General features: G+C 36.4%; 1 protein-coding gene across 7 annotated transcripts in view; it reads right to left on the bottom strand.

Moving 5' to 3' along the window:
- Positions 1–466: 466 nt before the first annotated feature.
- The window catches only part of adcy7 (adenylate cyclase 7), an 82,496-nt gene continuing 60,986 nt past the window's right edge, over positions 467–21,976 (bottom strand). The window contains exons 12-27 of one of the 7 annotated variants that reach the window (XM_056461804.1): positions 20,448–20,488; positions 20,195–20,254; positions 19,405–19,485; positions 19,232–19,301; positions 17,089–17,186; positions 16,877–16,961; positions 16,349–16,486; positions 16,131–16,220; positions 14,222–14,400; positions 13,151–13,259; positions 12,855–13,013; positions 10,727–10,873; positions 10,124–10,228; positions 7,236–7,350; positions 2,950–3,074; positions 467–1,812 (exon numbers count right to left, since the gene is read on the bottom strand). In XM_056461804.1, coding sequence (XP_056317779.1) covers positions 1,666–1,812; positions 2,950–3,074; positions 7,236–7,350; positions 10,124–10,228; positions 10,727–10,873; positions 12,855–13,013; positions 13,151–13,259; positions 14,222–14,400; positions 16,131–16,220; positions 16,349–16,486; positions 16,877–16,961; positions 17,089–17,186; positions 19,232–19,301; positions 19,405–19,485; positions 20,195–20,254; positions 20,448–20,488 — 1,749 coding nt within the window. In that variant the 3' untranslated portion in view covers positions 467–1,665. Of the gene's footprint in view, positions 1,813–2,949; positions 3,075–7,235; positions 7,351–10,123; positions 10,229–10,726; positions 10,874–12,809; positions 13,014–13,150; positions 13,260–14,221; positions 14,401–16,130; positions 16,221–16,348; positions 16,487–16,876; positions 16,962–17,088; positions 17,187–19,231; positions 19,302–19,404; positions 19,489–20,194; positions 20,255–20,447; positions 20,489–21,976 lie in introns of all 7 variants that reach the window. The other 6 variants (XM_056461799.1, XM_056461800.1, XM_056461798.1 and 3 more) reach the window with 6 other exon arrangements.

Below are 21,976 nucleotides of genomic sequence, written 5' to 3' on the forward strand. Positions count from 1 at the left end.
GTAGACAAAAGTGGACAAACTCCAAAAAGATTTAGACCTCATTTACCATTATAATTATTGTAACGGGTATGGAAATTAATGTTCACTTTTCTTATAGAATTACACAAAATGTGTGTTTACCTGAAGTGTTTAATTTTTTATTAAGTTGTCATTGTGTGCGTCTTCTCCTTTAAACTTCTAAGAAAGCTTAAGTTTTTTAATTTCCTGTTTTGCACCCTGCTATCATCAACCTCATATGAAGCAAGAGATCAAGATGACATATGATGAGGTGTGCAGGTGCTGTAGTGCTGTCCCAATTCTTAGAGGTAAATTTTGAAGCCCTTCCCCTTCACACTCTGTTTTAAGGGCCAAGGGGAAGGGGTATGGGTACAAAAACAAAATTGGGATTGGGCCTAACACTGTCCACTTAGCAGATCGACATAAACACATCTTGATACCCAAGTGTAAACCATGCTGCAAGGAAACATTAAGTGTAAAATGATTTATTCTGTAACAATGCATACAAAACAGAGGAGACAGCAGGCTTGTTCCTCACAGACATTGCGGTACAGAAAGGCAGCACATGATCTAAATCCATGTAAATTCAGTCACACTATAACACTCAAAATCCAGAAAGGCGCATAAGACTGCAATCTCAGTCGAACATTTATCTTTATGCCTTCATCACACGTTCAATAAGCATTCTCACAGAACAGAAGCAAGACCGTTTGGGCAAGTCAGTTCGTTTACTGCGATGTGAGCTTAGATGCACTGGCATGTACATCCAGTAGCGAATTTACATCTTGAGATGAAAGAAGCCACAGAGCCGTTTGGTCAAGATGGGAGAAAGCAATGAAAGTACAATGTCATGTTAAGATGAATGAAGTTCAGTCATTTCACTTTTGTTCCCTAGTTTATGTAAACATTCCTTAATAATTTTCATCTGTAGCATATTATGAAGCTAAGGAAGGCCCATCTCCAACATCCACAATCTCAACTCAAGAGGCAACAGCAAATCAACACTGCATGTCAATATTTGGCATTTGAAACACTTGGCAGAACTTAAAACTAAACAAAAAATCATGATAATCATCCACATTACGCAGATTCAAACGAGAATAGGCATCCACCATTTTGTTGGACCAAAAGTTGACAAGTTTAAAGGATGATAGTAAGGTACATGTTATACTAAAGAAACTGTAAATATTAACATGTCTTCTTGTGTTCCCTCTGCTTGTAAATCTGAGGCTGTGTGAGACTAAAAGCGGCCGGCCAGCTCAGTCAACCCAAATCAGTGTAAATCCACCAGGATCAAGGCCACTATGACAGCGGTACCCAAAAAGTCTGAGTGCAATACTGAGAAGCAGTAATTTCCTTCGGTGAACTCATTTACCCACCGTCTGTGGTCTGTTTCCCATAGGAGGATGACAAACTTCAGCTCTTTTTCATGTGAGAAGCGTGCATGTGCTGTGCGTGTTGCTGTATGTTAGGAGAGTTTCAGGTCTCCAAATGCTGCCAAAACAAACTCGGACATATCAGAGTTAGAAAGAATGTGCAGTTCTTTAGACATGCTCTAAAGAATCAAATCCAGTAGCAATAAAACATTCTTGAATAAAACAGAGATCACATATGTCCGGAGTCTGTGTGTGTGTTTGTGTATGTGTGTTGTGTGAAGGTGTCGGCGTCTCAGCTCAGACCGATGCCTTGCTGTTTGCTGGAATCTGTGCACACAAAGAAGGTTTTGAGTTCTCCTTTGCCCTTCACATTGATTAGGCCACGGCACTCACAGGAGTATCCCAGATTCTGCAGGACGATTGACGTCTCCTCGGTCACCTGCCACACAACACATGCTTAGCAAAAACTGACTGCTATTTATTGCTTTTTAAAGGTGCAGTATGTAAGTTTTACACCCAGTGGTTGAACTAGGTATTGTTCTCCTGTTTCAAAACATGCAAATGCAGGTTGCCAGATTCATGACATTAACAGGACTGTGCCTTACTATCGAGCCTAAAGGCTGATTTACGACTGATTTAAAGTATGTCCTACATAAAAGCAACGGCACACGATAGAATGAATATTTTCCATATTTAAAGGAGTTTTTGTCCTAACAACACCTGAAATATATATTTTAGAAACAGCTTCTATTTCCAATGACAATGATCACCTCAGGTACACCTCATGTGCTTTATTCAGTGTTAAATGCCAATAATGTGAGTTTGAACGCCATTTTACATGACATTTATTGCCATACTACTGAAAGCAGCAGCAGATAGTTCACCTCAGATCTTCAAAATAAAATAAACCGTTTGAAATGGAAATCTTTAGAACTGTGGCTCAGTGCAAGCCAACACATATCAGTGATTCAGCATGTACATTTAATCATTTTAATGAGGTTTAATGTGTATTAGATTATAAACCTTACCATTTTGTTGGAGTGCAGTAAGTGCACTATTCTGTGCTTCTGAATGGCTGTATTTAAGTTTCTGTCATCTTTCGTCTGGTGCAAACAGCCAAATTGCTAATCACTGCAAAACTAATCACGTAGCGTGTTGTAGAACATGAGGTTAAAATGTAACCTGCTCACCTAATGTTTACATTCATAATATTGCTATTATTTTTTAATTAATAACCACTTCATGTGGGACTCTGAATCTGAGTCTCATTTTGGAGTCTGCTACTGTGCCCCGGAGGTCGCATTTTGGTCACTGACGCATACTTTGAAAACCTTCCTGACAGAATGAATGAAATATGCTGTTTTCTACCAAGGCAAGAATGTTCAATTAGCATGTTTCTTAAATATCTGCAAACACATTATGGTATTTTATGCTTTAAATAGGTCAAAAACTTACATACAGCACCTTTAAGATGAGTCAAAATTATAATCAAAAATCAAATAGTCCAATTATCTAAAAATGAGAATTATTATCAAGCAGATCTAGAGAGCTGAACGACTTTAAGATGGATTCACACCTGTATTTTACCCAGCTCTCCAGTGCTTTCCATCCGACTGGCCACATTCACAGTGTTTCCCCAGATATCATACTGTGGTTTCCTGGCTCCAATCACCCCAGCAATCACTGGGCCGTGGTTTATACCTGGATCAAGGACAAAAATGCATCACCAGAACAATAAACATGTAATAAAACTTCTTTTTAATAATTAATATTGGCTATCATACATGTTTTTACCATGATTTACAAAAGACACCCACTGTCTTTCAGTTTAACAATTTCTTAGGGACCCCCTCGAAAATGAGATGGTTAATCTCAAGGGGCTATCCTATTTAATAAATTCAAATTCAAATATAATCCATTTACCAAAAAATCTTTTCAGGCATAGCTGGAGTAAAAATTATTTAATTATAAATTCTTTATCATTCTCTATCAGACTCTATATAAGGATCATATTGCAGCCCCAAAACATTAATCGATTATCATTTTAAATCTTGTCACTACATTGTTACTATACTTCAAACCATTACATTTTACCATCTGTCAGTGTCATCAGATGTCATCATTTAAAATTAAAAGTCAGTTTAATAAAATTATATATTTTAATCATATTACAATTTATATAAAATATTAAGACATTATTTCACCCATTTTTTAATATCTGATAATTTGATCCTTTGTTTCCATTTAAAGTGGACCTATCATGCAAAAATACTTTCATAAGGAGTTTAAACACAGTTGTGTGACAACAGTCTGTGAATATAACCAGCTTCTAATGGTAAAAAATGAGTAAATTTACTTTCTATAATCACACTTCATAAAAACAGTCTGCCAAAATGCTTTGATTGACATTCTCTCTTTGTACATGTTATCAGAGGAGGAAAGACCACCATTGTTAGTCTTGTTTTTTTTATCTGCCGACACATAAAAAGTGATGAGTGCCTGACAACACAATCTAATTTATATTTAAAGCGATAGTCATCAAAATGGCACGATTAGGATCAAAGCCTAAAAGAGGCAGTTCCAAAGAGTTAAAAATCACTATTTGTGAGGTATTCTGAGCTGAAACAAAGACACGTCAGATACTTATTTTACATCTTGTAAAAAGGGGCATAATAAATGAATAAACTAAAGTGGCCGTAGTGTATGTGTGTGAATGAGTGTGTATGGATGTTTCCCAGTACTGGGTTGCAGCTGGAAGGCATTCACTGTGCAAAACAAATGCTGGAATAGTTGGCGGTTCATTCCGCTGTCGCGACCCCTGATAAATAAGGGGCTAAGCCGAAGGAAAATAAATGAATGAATAAAATCCCTTCTGTGTATTTTATTTGATATAGATACCAAAATGGGACACATATGCAGACCAATGAACAAATACTCAAAAATGACATTAATATTTATACATTTAAATTCAGTCTTAACTCAATATGTACTATTTTTAAAGAAAATTTGTGGCTAAACTCAGCACTGGGGTTACCAGGCAAATCTTGTTTCTATTGTGTGGCAGATGGTTGATAGTAGATTGCTAACATATCTTGTTGCTAGATTATTTTCAACAGCTTGTAAAGATTATTAATAATAACAATTATTATTTATTATTAGTAGTAGCAGTAGTACTTGTATATTGTGAGCAGCTCAGGTGTAAAATAATAATCACACTATGCCATTTCAGTTTTGGGTCAGCTGGCTATTGGCTGTACAGTTGTTTAGTGTAGGCTAGTCTCTTTGTGAACCTCATTATAACTGGCTCACAGATATAATTGGCATAACGCAGATCCATTAAGACAGGACTCTGATCCTCAAGTGACTGAGGAATGTGTTTTTAAAGGGGATTTTTGTCTGTTATTATAATTTTGATCAGATCTTTCCCACAGATGGGTGATATGTACTAAGACTCTTAAATTGAGCGCTTATGAAGCATTTCATGCCAGTTCCTGAGTGCATCTGTTATTGTTGAGCTGCGGGAGATGCCTGAGATCTCTCATATGAGCTGCCTTTGTTTTTCAATGAGATTTTCAGCTAAGTTCCTTGTGTAATGTTTTCATTTTTAACCCTTAAATGTGCCCTTTAAAAATCTGGGTAAACTGTATCTAGGCATAGTCGAATAATAAGAGCTCAGTACATGGAAAGGATATAAAGTCATCCTCAGACACTATTGTTTCCTCGTTCTTATGTAAATTCTGCAAGTGTAAAACCCTAGTGTAAAACAGGCTGATTAGAGCACAGTATAAATGCTCATGGTTACTATTCACTTTAGGTCACGTTATACATCAGCCCGACCTACATGAGAAGCTGAGCTATCAGAAACCATCAGCCAAATCACAGACTGTTGCATAATGGGCTCATTAATATTAATGTCCAGGTTGTGTTTGATTGACCACAACATTTCCTTTAGTAAGGGAACAACAATGATCATAAATCTCTAATTTTAAGTTTATCTAAACTTATTATGTATGTGGGACTCTTATTTTGAATATGAGAGACACAGCACAGTCCCTTTGAATAAAGCCAATGGCAGCCGTACCAGATTGTTTTCTATGTGTTGCTAAGCAATGGCTCCACAAGTCATTGGTTTGCAGTCAGTTTTGCCAGATTGGGTGGTTTCCTGCCCAATCGGGCGGTTTTGAATTTGATTGTGCGGGTAAAAAATGGCATTGGCGGTTTGACAAAATATAACTGTGTGCTTTCCCGGAGATGGGTTGCGGCTGGAAGGGCATCCGCTGCATAAAAACGTGCCGGATGAGATGGTGGTTCATTCCGCTGTGGCGACCCCGGATTAATAAAGGGACTAAGCCGAAAAGAAAATGAATGAATGACTGTGTGCTTCTACTCCATTCAGTTAGCAGTGACCAGTGCATAGCGCAAACTGCTTGGCCCTACCCGCAAGAGGAGGTGAAGGAAAGTTGTATCAAAGTCTCCTCGGACAAATCTGACTCCCCTTCGCATGCATGGCATCACACAGTGAATGCAGTTAAACTGTTTTTAAAGGTTTATCCTAACACTTGGATGAATAATTTTTCTCCACAATTGACAGCAAGAACAAACACAGAAGCGTCGTCTGATTGACAAGCAGAATATTTAATTATGTTCAAAAGAATTTAAAGTGCCAAATAGGACAAATTTATACCCCATTTCAAAAGTAAGACATAAACTACTCTAATAGGTAGTGTAATCTACACAAGATTAAGTGCAGTGTGTGGGTGAGAGGGGGCAGTGTTTCAATATGATCCGGTTATGTTGTGATTCTGTGACTGTTGGTGTTGGTTAATGTATGGATAAAAAAATCATGACAGTTAAAGTAACTGGGCTAATTTCGATTTAAATCAATTATAAATTAAAATTCAATCAAATATGATTTTTTTTGAGCGTTTGGGCAGGATTTAAACAGCTTTTGAGCTGGAAAAAATCTGCTATATCTGGCAACACTGTTTACAGCTCATCAGAATGCAAAATGCGAGATATAGAGATTATACATTTATTCTTTTGTTAATTTACTGTGTTTGTTGTGAAATTTGCTGCATATTTTTGTAATGAGACAAACTCATGTAGACTGCTGAGTATTGTGCACGTTTAAGAATTCAGCTCTTACTGTCATTTTTCTGGAGTGAAGGAATAGCTTTTTATTAAAAGTCATCTGTCTATGCAGAGGTTGGTATTAAATCCTGGCTGTTTACATTTACATTATAGCTAAAAAAAAAACACAATACACCTCTGCCTGTCTCTTTTGTCAAATTGAATAATAATTTAGCAGCATATGCTACTCTAGTGGTTTTATTAAATAGCTCACTCACTCCTAGCTAAAATAAACCTCTCCACCACAGAACTTAAAAATATTTAACAAGGCATCTACTCCATTTGTTAATTTATTATTTTTTTGACAAATTAAGTATGTTAACATTATTTTGCACAAGTTTGTTTCAGAGTACATCATGCTGTGAGAGAGAGAGAGAGAGCGAGGGGGGGGGGGGGGGAGTGAAAGAGAAAGCAGGCACTGAGAGCTACGCGTCAGCAGAGCTCAATAATATTCATGTTTCTAATTCTAGGAGCGTTTTACTGGGTGATACTGTAAATGAGAATATACAATCATCTCTGGAGAATGTTTGATCTTCCCTAAGCCACATAACTGCTATGTAGATCTCAGATATCTGCTATGTAGTTATCAGAGAACAATTGAACTTATTGAATCAATGCAGTATATGGGATCTTTAATGCAGGGTTGCAAAGTGAGTCACCAAATTAATTCAGACCCCGAGCAGTAAGTAAGAAATGGACACTGACTGAGAACTGAGAGTTTTGTTCACTTACCAACACGAAGCCTGAATGTGTTGAAGGAATGCCTGTTTATGCCATCCAATTTGCCGATTAGAGCGATGGCGAACTCCACCATGTTTCCTATCTGTGCATTCTGCCGCTCACGGTCCTGGAGGCAAACACAATAGAGCTAGTCAAGCATAAACTACACCACAGATACAGTAATTATGAAGCTCCTAAAATACTCAGGGTGACTAGAGGTCAGAGAAGTAGATGACCTGCATAAATAAAAGGAACCTTTCTTTTCATTTGGTTATAAAATATGCAAGCTACTATTTTTTTTAATGCCATTCATTAAGGGCGCCTCATTCACAAGTGCTGGACAGTTTTGAAAAGATCCTTTTCATTTACAGTACCATAGTACAGTCAAGGCTAATTGAAAACCTGGCATGAGGTTCTTGGAATGGAGAAATACTTTTAGCATGTTAATTCTCAACTATGTTCACTTTTCATGCAAATATCTAAAGTAATTGATATTCAAGAAAAGATTTGTTAATTCAAGGACCTGTCACTGTAATTACAGGCAGCAGCTTACAATTACAAAAAAAAAAAAACATCAGTCCATTTTCTGTTTCTTTCAGGCTTTTGAAATTCAATGCCATTAAAGATTTTTGCTACTGAATAAAACAAAAGTTTGAGGTTTAAAAATGCTGCAAATGTTCTGTTGCTATGCAACAGACATGACAGCAATTCTTATATTGCATATTTAATAATATAGAAATATAACTACAGAAACATTTTGTTTATAGATAATGATTAATTGTAATAATCCACCAGTTTGAAAAATAATGCCATGTCTACATTACATGCAAGTGGCATTTAAAACACAAATGAAAAGTTGCAGTATCAGAAGCTAGTGATAGTGCTAGTGCTAGTGATAGCTCTTAAGTTGTGACAAATCTGGATGTAATAGAAAAAGATTTGAAAAACTATTTTATAGGTTTATTTAGCTTTTTTTTCTGGTGAACAAGAGTAAAAAATGGAGCCTTGGATAAAACAGCGCTCATCACTGTCATTACATCCACACAGTGGAGAAATGGTGCATGCCACCAACGAAATATAAGCATAGATGACTTGTTCAGCGGATCAATAACATGTTTAGAAAACAGAATGATTCTTTATTTTAGTTTGCATGTGTGAGATAATTTGATCTATCAATTTCATTTACAAAGCATTTTTTGCAATTATTTAAATTAAACATGAATCACGGAAAGCCAAAGAATATGAAGAGCTGGCTGATTGCTGCATACTGGCATACTCGAACTGCCCACTTTCCATTTGGCAACAAAAATGTTAGATAATAGTAGGACAGCAGAAATGGAGAATTTAACAAAGTCAACCGGTTTTCCAACTATGATCTCCAATTTTCTATTGAGAGCATCACCCTTCACATTCCCTTAAGTATTAAATATATAATAACATGTTAGGACAGTCAGGCAGTTAATGAGTTAACACAATTAAATCATTTATACATTTTATGAATGAATTTGAGTTGAAATTCACATTCACATTATTGCTCTATATGTCCCACCTGATATAAGCATGCAGTTTCAATTTAAAAATGAGTAGAAACCCTTCATTCTTATTTTATATATATATATATATATATATATATATATATATATATATATATATATATATATATATATATATATATATATATATATATATATATATATATTGTATTTTTTAGTCCCTTTATTAATCTGGGGTCGCCACAGTGGAATGAAATCCTAACTTATCCATCATATGTTTTACGCAGCAGATGCCCTTCCAGCTGCAACCCAACACTGAGAAATGTCCATACACACTCATTTACACACATACACTACGGACAATGTAGCTTACCCAATTCACCTATATCGCATGTCTTTGGACTTGTGGGGGAAACCGGAGCACCCGGAGGAAACCCACGCAAACACAGGGAGAACATGCAAACTCCACACAGAAACGCCAACTGACACAGCCGAAGCTCGAACCAGCAACCTTCTTGCTGTGAGGTGACAGCGCAACACACTGTGCCACCGCATCACCTTATATATATATATATAATAATTAGTGTCTTATAAATTAGATTTTTGAGATGCAGGGTACATAGCTTATGTTAAGCTAATTAATTCAATTAGGAAATAACTTTCATAAACATGTCTCAGGAAAAATATTACCAGTGTGCAAAATATGTCAGTGAAAGACGGATTGGCGTTCTTGTGGTGACCGGTCGGTCTTGCAGGTTACCTTGGAAGTACAAACTCGAACCGCGAGAACAGAACACATATGAGAAATGAGATGCTGTGAGCTTCCTGTTGATAGGACCTTCACACAGAAATAATTTCAACTTTAATAAAATTATGATTTTTTTCTTTCCAGTAAAAATGTATAAATATTTAAGTATTAAAGCACTGTCGTTGAAGATAAAATTTCAGCAAGGAAACGGCTCGCAACGCTAGAGTGTTGTGGGGGCCCCCTAGTGGCGGCTGCTTAGTTCACTTTAAGCAGGGGTGTCCAAACTCAGTCGTGGAGGGCCGGTGTCCTGCAAAGTTTAGTTCCAACCCCAATGGGACACACCTGGGCTAGCTAGTCAAGCTCCTATTAGGCTTTCTAGAAACATCCGTGCAGGTGTGTTTAGGCAAGTCTAAACACTAAATCTAAGCTAAAATCTCCAGGACATCGGCTCTCTAGGACCAAATTTATACACCCCTAGCTTATAGGGAGGGCTAGCTTTGTTTACAATACAAAATCAATCTGATTAGATGTTTTTAACTAACTCTGAAAGTGGTCAAGCTCAAACATTTCATTCCATATACAATTACACTGTTATCAAAATGGAAGAAAACACTCAATATCAGGTAAACTGAGCCCTAGGTGTTTATTTCCCGCATTACCTGGTTGCTCTGCTCTGGAGGTCCACTCAATCCTGCAGCTGCCATGTACGTGCTGCCAATGGTTTTAATCTTCTCCACACCACTGAACTTGGGTTTGGACAGCAACTGAGGGTAAGCAGAGGAGAGAACAGTTGAGTGCATGTCATGCTATGATGTTATCTTTTAATAAAGAAAATGAGAGAAGAATAAGGACACGGAGCAGTCATATAACAAAGAAACTCAACACTAGCAATAAGTGAAGCAAGCCAAGCATGGACTGCGCCTATATTTAGATCATTCTGGATGAATCAGGTCACTGCCAGAATTAATTTGCAAAACTATGGTGTAGTCAGTCAAGGTGGTGATCGCCAACAAGTCCAAGCCCTGATGCTTCATCCTCAATCTCACACAAAGAAGCAGTTGAACTGATGTATGAGTGTACGTTAGCACAACGGCCAACTCATTCCAACAAAGCCCTCAAATGAAAGCTAAGGTCACACCCATGTGAAGCCATGTGATTCATCCATTCATTCAGTTAATTAAAGAAGAATAAAGGGAGTGTAATATAAGGGAATAACACGACAAACACATGTTGCGAGACATGAGATGTGACATTGCTCTGACCTCATCAAAGTCTGCGATGATCTCATTGAGGAGCCTCAAACACTCCAGGCCTTCTTTGTTGATGTCACACTCAGTGTAGAACTCTTTGAAGTCCGGCACAGAGGCAAACATCACACACACGCAGTCGTATGACTTATAGTACAGGTCCTGGAGAAGAGCATCAGAAAGACACATGCAGGAAGAGTTCAGCGCTTCTGTGCTCAAATCATTTACAGGTAAAGAAACAACCAAAACATGTGTCATGAGAGGATATTTACAAACTCACACATGATGAGGTAACAGCTGACAAATGATAGATATGATACATGATGCGAGTCTTTTGAAGAACATGTGTACCAAATGCACTCAATTAGGAATTCCACAAGACTAGATGTACTGAGATATCTGATGAATTGTTTAACAAACAAAACACTGACATATTAGACAAAAATAAATAAAATAGACAAGGCTAGTTAACTGTTTGTGAGAGAAATTAATACGTCGCAAAATTAATAAATCGTTAATGGTAGTAGGCCAAATTTACAGTAGGCTATTTATTTTTTGAAAAGTGTACAACAGGTCCATGTCATAAACAGTACAGGTACACATTCTAATAAATGACCTATAAATTAATTAAATAAAATAATAAAGCCATTAACGTGTATATATATATATATATATACACACAGTTGAGGTCAGAATTATTAGCCCCCCTTTGAATTTTTTTTTCTTTTTTAAATATTTCCCAAATGATGTTTAACAGAGAAAGGAAATTTTCACAGCATGTCTGATAATATTTTTTCCTCTAGAGAAAGTCTCATTTGTTTTATTTCGGCTAGAATAAAAGCAGGTTTTAATTTTTTTTTAAAGCATGTTAAAATCGAATTATTAGCCCCTTTAAGCTATATTTGTTCCGATAGTCTACACTACAAACCATCTTTATACAATAACTTACCAGCCTAGTTAACCTAATTAACCTAGTTAAGACTTTAAATGTCACTTTAAGCTGTATAGAAGTGTCTTGAAAAATATCTAGTCAAATATTATTTACTGTCATCATGGCAAAGATAAAATAAATCAGTTATTAGAAATCAGTTATTAAACTATTATGTTTAGAAATGTGGTGAAGAAATCTTCTCTCCGTTAAACAGAAATTGGGGAAAAAAAAAACATGTGGGGCTAATAATTCTGACTTGAACTATATATAATGGGGGATAACAGGGAATAGAAACAACCAGGAACTATGTTTCTAACTATAGCTCTAGAGGTGTAGTTGAAAGTGTACAAGTTTGCAATGCAGTTTGCGGACGTTTGTTGGAATGATGGATTTGGAAAATGCCAAATTAATAAACTACTGTATGTAACTGTATGTACTGTTTGTAACGATGGAACTTGCGACCTTAGTTAGCTAATGATGGTATTCAGAAACACACCCCTGAATATTAAAATGATTTCTGATGGATCAAAATATACTAATATTTTCATTTTAAAATGTAATTATATTTTATAATATGACATAATTATTTTATCAAATAAATTCAGCCTTATTGACTATAGCAGTCTGTTTTTTTAAATACATGAAAATCCAACAACAAACTCTCCATTGAATGAATGTTTCAGGTATGTTTTCTGACCTGAAGTTTTGAATCTTTCTTAACTACAGTATAGTGAGGTGCAGTATAAACTGTAGTAGAAAATAGTTGAGAGGCTACTTAAAATACAGTATGAACTCTATGAATAGTGTACATTGTTATGGCACAGTATTACATTGAAATGGTGTGAGGCAATACTGTATGATATGATACTGTGTGGTATATGGCAGTGTTTCCCAACCTTTCTTGTCTTATACTATAGTCACAAGCCAATCTGCAAGGTTCTAATGAAATGTTTTGTTTTCTTTCTTAAATAATAATTTCCTAAATATCTGGAAACCATAAAACTACATCATTACATATTTTTGTTAAATATTTAAACAAAAGGAAACCCTGCTCGTAGTGCTCACAGATACCCCGGTTGGGAATCACTGGTATATGTCTGGTCTTGAATGGGAGACAGAAGGAGGTGATAAACAGGCTCATCCCGCTCATTCAAAGCCAGTTCCTACCTTGTATTTCCGGTTTAGTAAAGAGATAGCGGACAGCAGCCCCACCTCATTCTTTTTGTTCTCGCCCACGAAGAGAGCAGCCACGTGTGCCGGGAGAACATTCTCCAAAAGGAGACGGTTCAGGTTTTCACACAGCTCCACTTCTTCCTTATCGGCCAGGTTCTTGTTCTTCAAAAGAAAATCCTGACGGCAACAGTACTCGTTCTGAGATGAACAGAGAGGACATGATTTTCTCTGCTGGGACAGTGCTGTGCTCTTGTATATAATTGTGTTGTGTGTGTGTGTGTGTGTGTGTGTGTGTGTGTGTGTGTGTGTGTGTGTGTGTGTGTGTGTGTATGTACCTGGCGAGATATGAGCAGCATGGTAAAGAGAAAAAGTGTGATGTAGATGCAACTCATGAGTTGTGGGTGCTTCATCAGTCCTGCCTTGCACACCATCAGACTGTCGCCACTACAACAGACAAACACTGGACATGACTTTACTTGAGACACAAAATATTACAATATTGGCCAATGCTCAAGATTTGTTGTATAGCTTTCTTTTATTTTATAGCTTTATATTTCTAATTTGAAAAATGCAAGCGTGCATAAAGTACTTTAGGTCTGCAATGAAAAAGCATGAAGTTTTTTCATTTCCTTGATTGGGAGATGCAAGCCAAATTAGATCAATTATTAAATGCAAAAAAGTACACCAGCTTCAAACGATATTATTTAATAATTGCAGAACTACATGCATAAATATTGAATTCCATTCCTGATAATACTTTTAACCATAAAAAAGATCTTTTTACTACATCATACAACATTTAAATGAGAAATAAATGTCAGCAAAAGTAATGTAAAAATAATATTAGAAGAAATACACAACCGGTCAAAAATTTGGGGCCAGAATGATTTTTAAATGTTTTAAAATGAGCTTCTCCCGCTCACCAAGGCTGCGTTTATTTAATCAAAAATACAGTACAAATTGTAAAATGTTTAAATGTTATTGCACTATAAAATAAGTGTTCTAAAGTAGTTTTCTAGTGATTTCAAAGATGAATTTTCAGCTTCAGTCTTCAGAGTCACATGATCCTTCAGAAATCACTCTTTTAATATTATATTCAATATTAGTTGTTGTTGTTGTTGTTGTTGTTGTTGTTGTTGTTATTATTATTATTATTATTATTATTATAGTAATAAAAGCAATAATGACTGAAGTAACAATTTGATTTAAAACTACATACAATAATAAAGCATTTATTTAAAATAATAATAAATATGTACCAATTTAACTTTTTTTCACATTTAATAAATGCCGCCTTGATAAACAGAATCATTTTCTTTAAAAAAACATGAAAAAAAAAACTGACCCCAAACTTGACCTGTAGTGTATGTAATGTCTCGGTATAAGACATGTATTTGTGAGTTTACCAGCTGTGGTTGGTGTAGAGCAGGCAGCTGTAGCTGCTGAACAGATTTTCCTGAGAGTAGAAGATGATGGTGTAGGAAACAAGGGAGACGATGAGAAGGAAGGCCAACTTCAGCTCAAAACTCACCCTCAAAAACACGCCACAGGCGATCAGTGCCAATATACAATTGTAAACCAAATACTGGAAAATCAATCCAAACAAGACATATATTAATACAATATTCAATGTAATATTCAATACTAAGACAACTTATTTTTCTCTATGTTTGTAATAATATATACAGTTGAAACCAGAAGTTTACATACACTGTATAAAAGGCACATAACAATTTTTTTTTAAATGTCAGATGTTAAATGTGACTAAACTTTTTCTCTTTTAGGTAAGTTAAGATCACCAAAATTGTTTCTATTTGCTTAATAGCAGAATAATGAGATTTTTTTTGAGATTTTTTTTTTTTTACTTTTCTTAAAACTCAATAGTTTACATACAATAAGATGACTATGCCTCTGAAAAAGCCCAGATGATGGTGTCAAGGTTTTGGAAGTTTCTGATTGGCTCATTGACAACAATTCAGTTAATTGGAGGCACAACTGTAGATTAGTATTTAAGAAAAGCAAACTGCCAAGACATCAGGAAGAGAGATATGAACCTCCACAAGTCTGGTTCTTCTTTGGGCACAATTTCTAGATGCCTGAAGGTGCCACGTTCATCAGTTCAAACAATTATATGCAAGTATAAACAACATGGGAATGTCCAGCCATCATACCGCTCAGGAAGGAGAAGGATTCTGTGTCCCAGAGATGAACGTGCTATGGTGCAAAACTGTGTGCATTAACCCCAGAACAAAAGCAAAATATGCTGTGAAGACACTGGCTGAAGCTGGTAAGAGAGTTTCATTATACACAGAAAAATGAGTCAATACCAACATGAGCTGAAAGACCACTCAGCAAGGAAAAAGCCATTACTCCAAAAGCATCATAAAAAAGCCAGATTACAATTTGCTAAATCACATTGGAGAAAAGACTTTCATTTTTGGAGACATGTCCTGTGGTCTGATGGAATTGAAAGTGAACTGTTTGCCCATAATGACCAGAGTTACATTAGGAGGACAAAGACAGAAACTTACAAGCCTAGCAACACCATCCCAACTGTGAAGTATGGGGTGGCAGCATCATGTTGTGGGGCTGTTTTGCTGCAGGAGGGACTGGTGCACTTCACAGAATAGATGGCACCATGAAGAAGGAACATTATGTAAAAATATTGAAGCAATATATCTAGACATCAGCCAGGAAATTAAAACTTGGCCACAAATGGGTCTTCCAAATAGACCATGACTCTAAGCATACTGCCAAACTAGTTTAAATGTGCTGTAAGGACAACAGGGTGAATGTTTTGAGCCCTGATCTCAATTTTTGTGAAAATTTGTGGGCAGAGTTGAAAAAGCATGAGCATGCAAGACAGCCTACAAATCTGACTCAGTTACACAAGTGCTGTTAGGAGGAATGCGCTAAAATACCTGCAAACTATAGTGAGAAGCTTGTTAAAGGATACCTAAAAAAGTTTGACCCAAGTTATTCAATCTCATTATTCTGCCATTTAGCAAATGTAAATCATTTTGGTAATCCTAACGGACCTAAAATAGTAAACAATCAGTATGATTTTACATCAGACATTTAAAAAAAAAAGTCATGTGCCTTTTTTATAGTGTATGTAAACTTCTGGTTTCAACTGTATAATGTATTTATATAATATAAATGCTCTTATTTAAAATACGAAATACAAATTAAAAATGAAATAATACAACAATAATGTAATAATAATATGGGTGGGATGTGGGGTTGGTTTGTTTATAATATGAATTATTAGATACATTAAAAAACAATTAAAGTAGCTATTAGCAGGCTACTCACAGGCAAATATTGAAGGTCCTCTCCAGCCAAATCAGCAATGCTGCTGTTTTGTCGCTGAATGTCACATAAATTGTCAGCTTTTTTAAAAAACTGTGGAGAAAAAGGACAGTTTGATGGGCAAAAATGTTCAGAGTTTGACATTTGTGCAATGACTGTTTGATGTTTTGTGTGTTACATTGTACAAGGCACTAAAAATAATAAGTGAAGCTGAGAATTACCAATTCAAACATGGCTATGACGACTATGACTGTGGTGGCTACAGTTGCCAATAAGAGGCGCACAAAAGGTCTCTTAACCACTGCTTTTGAAAGAGCCGAGAGCCACGTACATGACTTTAACTTCTCTGGAAACATCCTCTGAAAAACCGAGAAAGAGAAAGAAAAGAAAAACAGCTTTAGAAAAACTCAAGGTTACAGAAGCAGGAATGTGTTGGAAAAAGCCACAATGTATTTGAGTGGGAGAGAAAGGACGCTGGGAATGAATGTCTGATTCTATCTATATGTATTTATGTTTGCGACACTGTAGCAGATGCAAGTCTGTTTTTAGTCGGTGCCAACAATGGACACAGCATATGACATTCTCCACATTACAGCACAGTACACAGCAAAGGAGAGACTGTTTGCTTCAGCATCTATAAAACCACAGGGGGCTGGACTTCATTGTGATAGACCCACAAAAATACCCCCAAAACCATTAGGCTAACTGAATGTGTGTGCTGAGGCAAAGGAAGGGAGTGGTGGTCTAACCTGTATATGACCTGCAAAACAGATGCACAGAATCAACAGCAAAAAACACGCCAATACTGCAAACGCCAAGCCCAGCTCTTTACGTCTGACAGGGAGAGAGAGAAAAAGAATCGTACACTTACAGGACTAATGATTATAGTACATGAAGACACATTAACCATTTAAGTGTTGAATTAAGTCTATGAGTTTTAGCTTGGGTTCATGTCACTTACTGATTGGTAACCAACATCTGGATGATGAAGATGCAGATAAAGATGAAAGTGGCACAACCGATGTAATATTTAAAGTTTGGCATCTCTATAGTCCTGTACTGAGAGAACCACATACGAACACACACACTTTAGAATTATTTACAGTATTTTCCAGAATTCTCACTGTTAATAAAGCTGTTTTTATCATCTGAAGTGTGCAGCGACTTCTATTCCGAAGTGAATTATATAATGCAATTTTCATTGAGCAAGCATAATATGCAAAATACACTCCTATTTACACTCAAAAAATGAATCACGGTGAAGTTTATCATTGACTGTTTGTAACATTACAATTTTATTTAATTTAACAGTTTTTTATGTAATAATCATAATAATAATACATTTTATTTAAAAGTGCCTTTCTGGCAAGTCAAGGACACTGTACAATTAAACAAAAGCAATAAAACAACAGAAGAAATAATACAACAATAGGTCAGATACAATTAAGTATTAAAAGCCACCTTAAATAAGTGAGTTTTGAGTCTTGTTTTGAATAATGTAATAGAGTCAATATTTCAGACTCCTTATGTTGTCAGATTCCTTAGAATCAATCTAAATCTGTTAAAATAGAATACTATTACATTTAATCAGTTAAAAATATGATATAAATATACCTAGCTGAAGAACAAGCCAGATTCAATTAGTAAAATTCTATGAGATTGGCAAAATTGACACAGCTTCATACTCCACACAATAGATGAGAAGCATTTAAAACACATTGGATGTATTGATATTATTACAAAAATCTTGTTCTTTTTGTTTTATTTATGTTTAACTAACAAATTTCAATCATATAAAGTTTATTAGTTCAGTTATGTTAAAGGTCCTGTGAAGTGCTTTGAAATACGCATTTTTATTCGATGTTTGATCTTGTAATTATTCTGACCGAAACACGAAAGGAAGGTGGGACATAGTGTCTTTCTTAAAAAACAGCCACTATTGTTTTGTTTTATCTCAGCTCTACCAGTCAGAATGGTTCAGCTTGCATCTTGAAGGGGCGGAGCATGTCAGATACTAGAGCAGGGGTGCCCAAATTTTTTCGTATGAAGGGCCAAAATCCAAATATAATTGAGAGCTGTGGGCCGAAAATAAACATACCAAACTAGATTACATTAAAGTTGCCGTATTAACTAATCGCATTAACTAATGCAGTGTAACTTTAATTATAACCTACTACAATAAAACAGTCACATTTATAACAGCGTAGTTCAGTGCTGTATACACTAGTCAAGCAGAATCTGCCTTTGCCTTGATTCACTCACAGTCTCTGCATTATCCTCTATCCGTCGGGTGACAGCATGTACATTTTAAACTAAATTTGATTCATTTGAACCATTTCAATTGAAACATTTAACTCAGTTAGCCTTTTTGTAGCTTAACAATAAAACAAACCAATAAAAGGTTACGTCAAATTTGAAATGACAATCTCTAAACCATCCCTATCATTCTCCCTGGTGGGCCAAATCAAAGGTTACCATGGGCCAACTTGGGCCCGTGGGCCCTAGTTTGGGCATCTCTGTACAAGACAGCATTTGATTGGTTATGATGTGATGAGAAACTGTAGTGTGAGGTGATGTGAATAAAACCGTTGATCCATTTGAGTGGAAGTGACAAACTACAAGCTTTATATCATGTTTATATCAGTTTTATATCTACTAAATACGAATTTTGTCACTGTATGTGGACACACTAGCTTATAGATTTCTTAAAAACTAACAATACTGATACTAACATAAAATATATATTTTAATTTCATGGGACCTTTAAGAGTATGTAATCCAAATGGATGGAAATTGTATATGTTAGGCCTAATTTTTTTAGAGTGTGGATCAATGAGACACGTTAATAATATTTGTAAATGCTTTGTGTTGCTTATGGCTACCAATTGCCTACTTTACATTACTTCTGAAGGAAATTGGGAAGCTATTTAAAAATGTGACACCACTGGTCATTGTGTTTTTATGCAGTTTTGACTCATTGTGTTATTTTCCAGGAAATAAAGTATTTCATTTCTTCCCTCTTAACACGCAGACACACATGGTGTCTGAAATAAAGTAAAACTCTACCCCAGAAACTGCAGTTAAGCCCTCAGTGAAACACCAACCTGCTTCTCCAGATCTCTTTTAGTAAACCATAGTGTGAGGCCGGAGATTTCTTCTGACTTAACCCACTGTCTGCACAAACACACACATGTACAAAACGTTACCATAAACATTATCATTCTGAACTTCATTTTTATCCAACATGATTTAGTGTGTCTGTTCATGTAAGACTAACTTGCTGGAGCTCAGATCATTGATAGTTGTGGTCATTTTGTCATGAAGCTCTTCATCAAACTTGGTTTTCTGTGATTTATTCCTACTGGAACAGAAGAGACAGATCATAGAGACAAAACACACTTTGCATCCATTAATTGACACACTGACACACAAACACAATGCACACGTCTAAATGTGCAAGGGCACCGTGGGACAGGACAGATGTTTGTCATGCTGTTATTGAGTTATATTTGTCTGCAGCCAACACAGGGGAAGCTTGGGTGAATATGTGTGAAGTCTGTAGTTATAAATGGCTTGACTAATATTGCAGTTAATGTTCTGTGTAGTTAAGGGATCTAAATAGATAATAAAAACGAAATTATGTTTAAAACTCTGTATGTGTGCGTGTGTGTGTGTGTGTGTGTGTGTGTGTGTGTGTGTGATAGCCGTGGCAGGCAGGATGCCATGTGTTAGTTTAAACCCCTGAGAGAGCTTGCAAGTGTCTCCTTGCAATATGCCTCAACAGAGCTGAGGAAGGAAAATGCTGTTTCCTCTCTCTCTCTCTCTCTCTCTCTCTCTCTCTCTCTCTCTCTCTCTCTCTCTCTCTCTATTTGCAAGCAGAAACACAAACGCTTGTCTAAGCCCAAAGTGCACTGTAATCTGAAAACACACCGTAGTAGTGGAAGGGAGTACAGCTACGTTCATGCTAACCATATAACCAGTTAGCAGTGGCTCACTGAGCATTTGAATGGTTAGTGTTGAAACTACGGGCCCCACAGAGCTGGATGAGCCAGCATGGCTTCACTCACTTATATGTGCTCAAAGGAGGGGCGGGTAAAACGAAGGGCTCCTCAAGAGACTCATCAAAGCTGTCAGAGAGCAACAGTGAGAAAGACATTGCTGCTTCAAAACCAGATTCAACACACACTAAAGGGGATCTTCACAAAAAGTTGATTTTAAATATTCCTCGTACTATAGAGTTTGCTTTATGAGAGAATAAACAGCCATAAATAAACAGACAGACAGACAGACAGACAGACAGACCACACAAACACCACTCACCTTTCTGGATTGTGAGTTGGTACTGATCTAAGAGGGATGTCCTAAAGAGAAAAACAAAAAGTCAGCAGCTGTGACGCAGATTGAAAACTGCTTACATCTCAGATTCAAACAGATTACTCAACTTTCATCATCATCATCAAAGAATTATATGTATGTAAAGATTATTTTAACTACGTTATAAAATGACTAAAAACAAAATAGAAGTAGTGCAAATAATTATGAAGTCTTTAGAAGTCAATGTGAGTAGAAGTGATAAACTAAATGAATACATCTATTAAAACTTCCATTTCCTTCCATTTTCTTTCAATTTCAAGAGTCCACACTCAGATATTGCTTTAATATTATCAGCAGGTTTGGCATGCTGTCAAGAGAGAGAACCCTGAGCTCAGACATAATTGAGCCCAGGGCTCCCGCCTGGTCAATGAGCATGTAAGGGGGTCCAATATGATGTAGTTTTCGAGAGATCCCCCTGGTAAAGGACAAAAAAGGGGGAGATGGGGTGGATGGAGGGATTCGTCAAAAACAAAGATAAGGGAATAAGGTGAGACGGGCTATTTATTGTCAGTTTGGAATAATCTGATTGGTTTATTAATGATTGCAGATGAGAGACCAGCCACGATCAATCATATCACGCGCTCCTCTCGAAATTAGTTTGTAAAACTTCACTTATACTTAAAAAGGCATTTTCAAGCGGAACAGTGACGCAGTGGTTACCACTGTCACCTCACAGGAAGAAAGTCGCTGGTTCGAGTCGCGGCTGGTCCAGTAGGCATTTCTGTGTGGAGTTTGCATGTTCTCCCATGTTCATGTGGGTTTGCTCTGGGTACTCCGGTTTCCTCCACAGTCCAAAGATATGCGCTATAGGTGAATTGGATAAACAAAATTGTCCGTAATCTGTGAATAAGAGAGTGTATGGGTGTTTCCCAGTACTGGGTTGCGGCTGGAAGGGTATCCGTCACGTAAAACATTTGCCGGAATAGTTGGTTCAATCTGCTGTGGCGACCCTTGATAAATAAGGAACTATGATGAAGGAAAATGAGTGAATAAATGAAGGCATTTTTCACCCCTGGCTTGTCATTGCTTGGCTTGTTTTGTATCTGGTGCATTATCATCCTTAGTTTCTTTAGTTTAGGCACATTTGAACGTAGCAATCCTGCTCAGCTGTACACCAAAACAATAGCTCTCTGAGAACGCATGAACAAGGTGGGTTGATGTGAACACATGAGTATGGTTGTGTTTAGAAAACAACCCAAGCAAATGGAGAAATCAATCAAGCATTTTCATGATTCACCACAATAAATATGTATTGTAAAATGTATCAGCAAGATTCTGTGAGTAAATACATCAGTGATTGCAGATAAAAAACAAAGAGTTATTTATTTCATTTAATTGTTAGTGATGACTACTCATGTACATGTACAGTATGTTTCCTATTAACAACAGAGAAAGAAATAATAGGCTCGTGGAGCAAAACCTGTTAATCCACCTTGATAGAGCGTAAACAGGTTTATTCTGATCCACGAGAGGAC

Source organism: Danio aesculapii, chromosome 7 (assembly GCF_903798145.1).
Source record: "Danio aesculapii chromosome 7, fDanAes4.1, whole genome shotgun sequence".
In the NCBI taxonomy this organism is placed as follows: domain Eukaryota; kingdom Metazoa; phylum Chordata; class Actinopteri; order Cypriniformes; family Danionidae; genus Danio; species Danio aesculapii.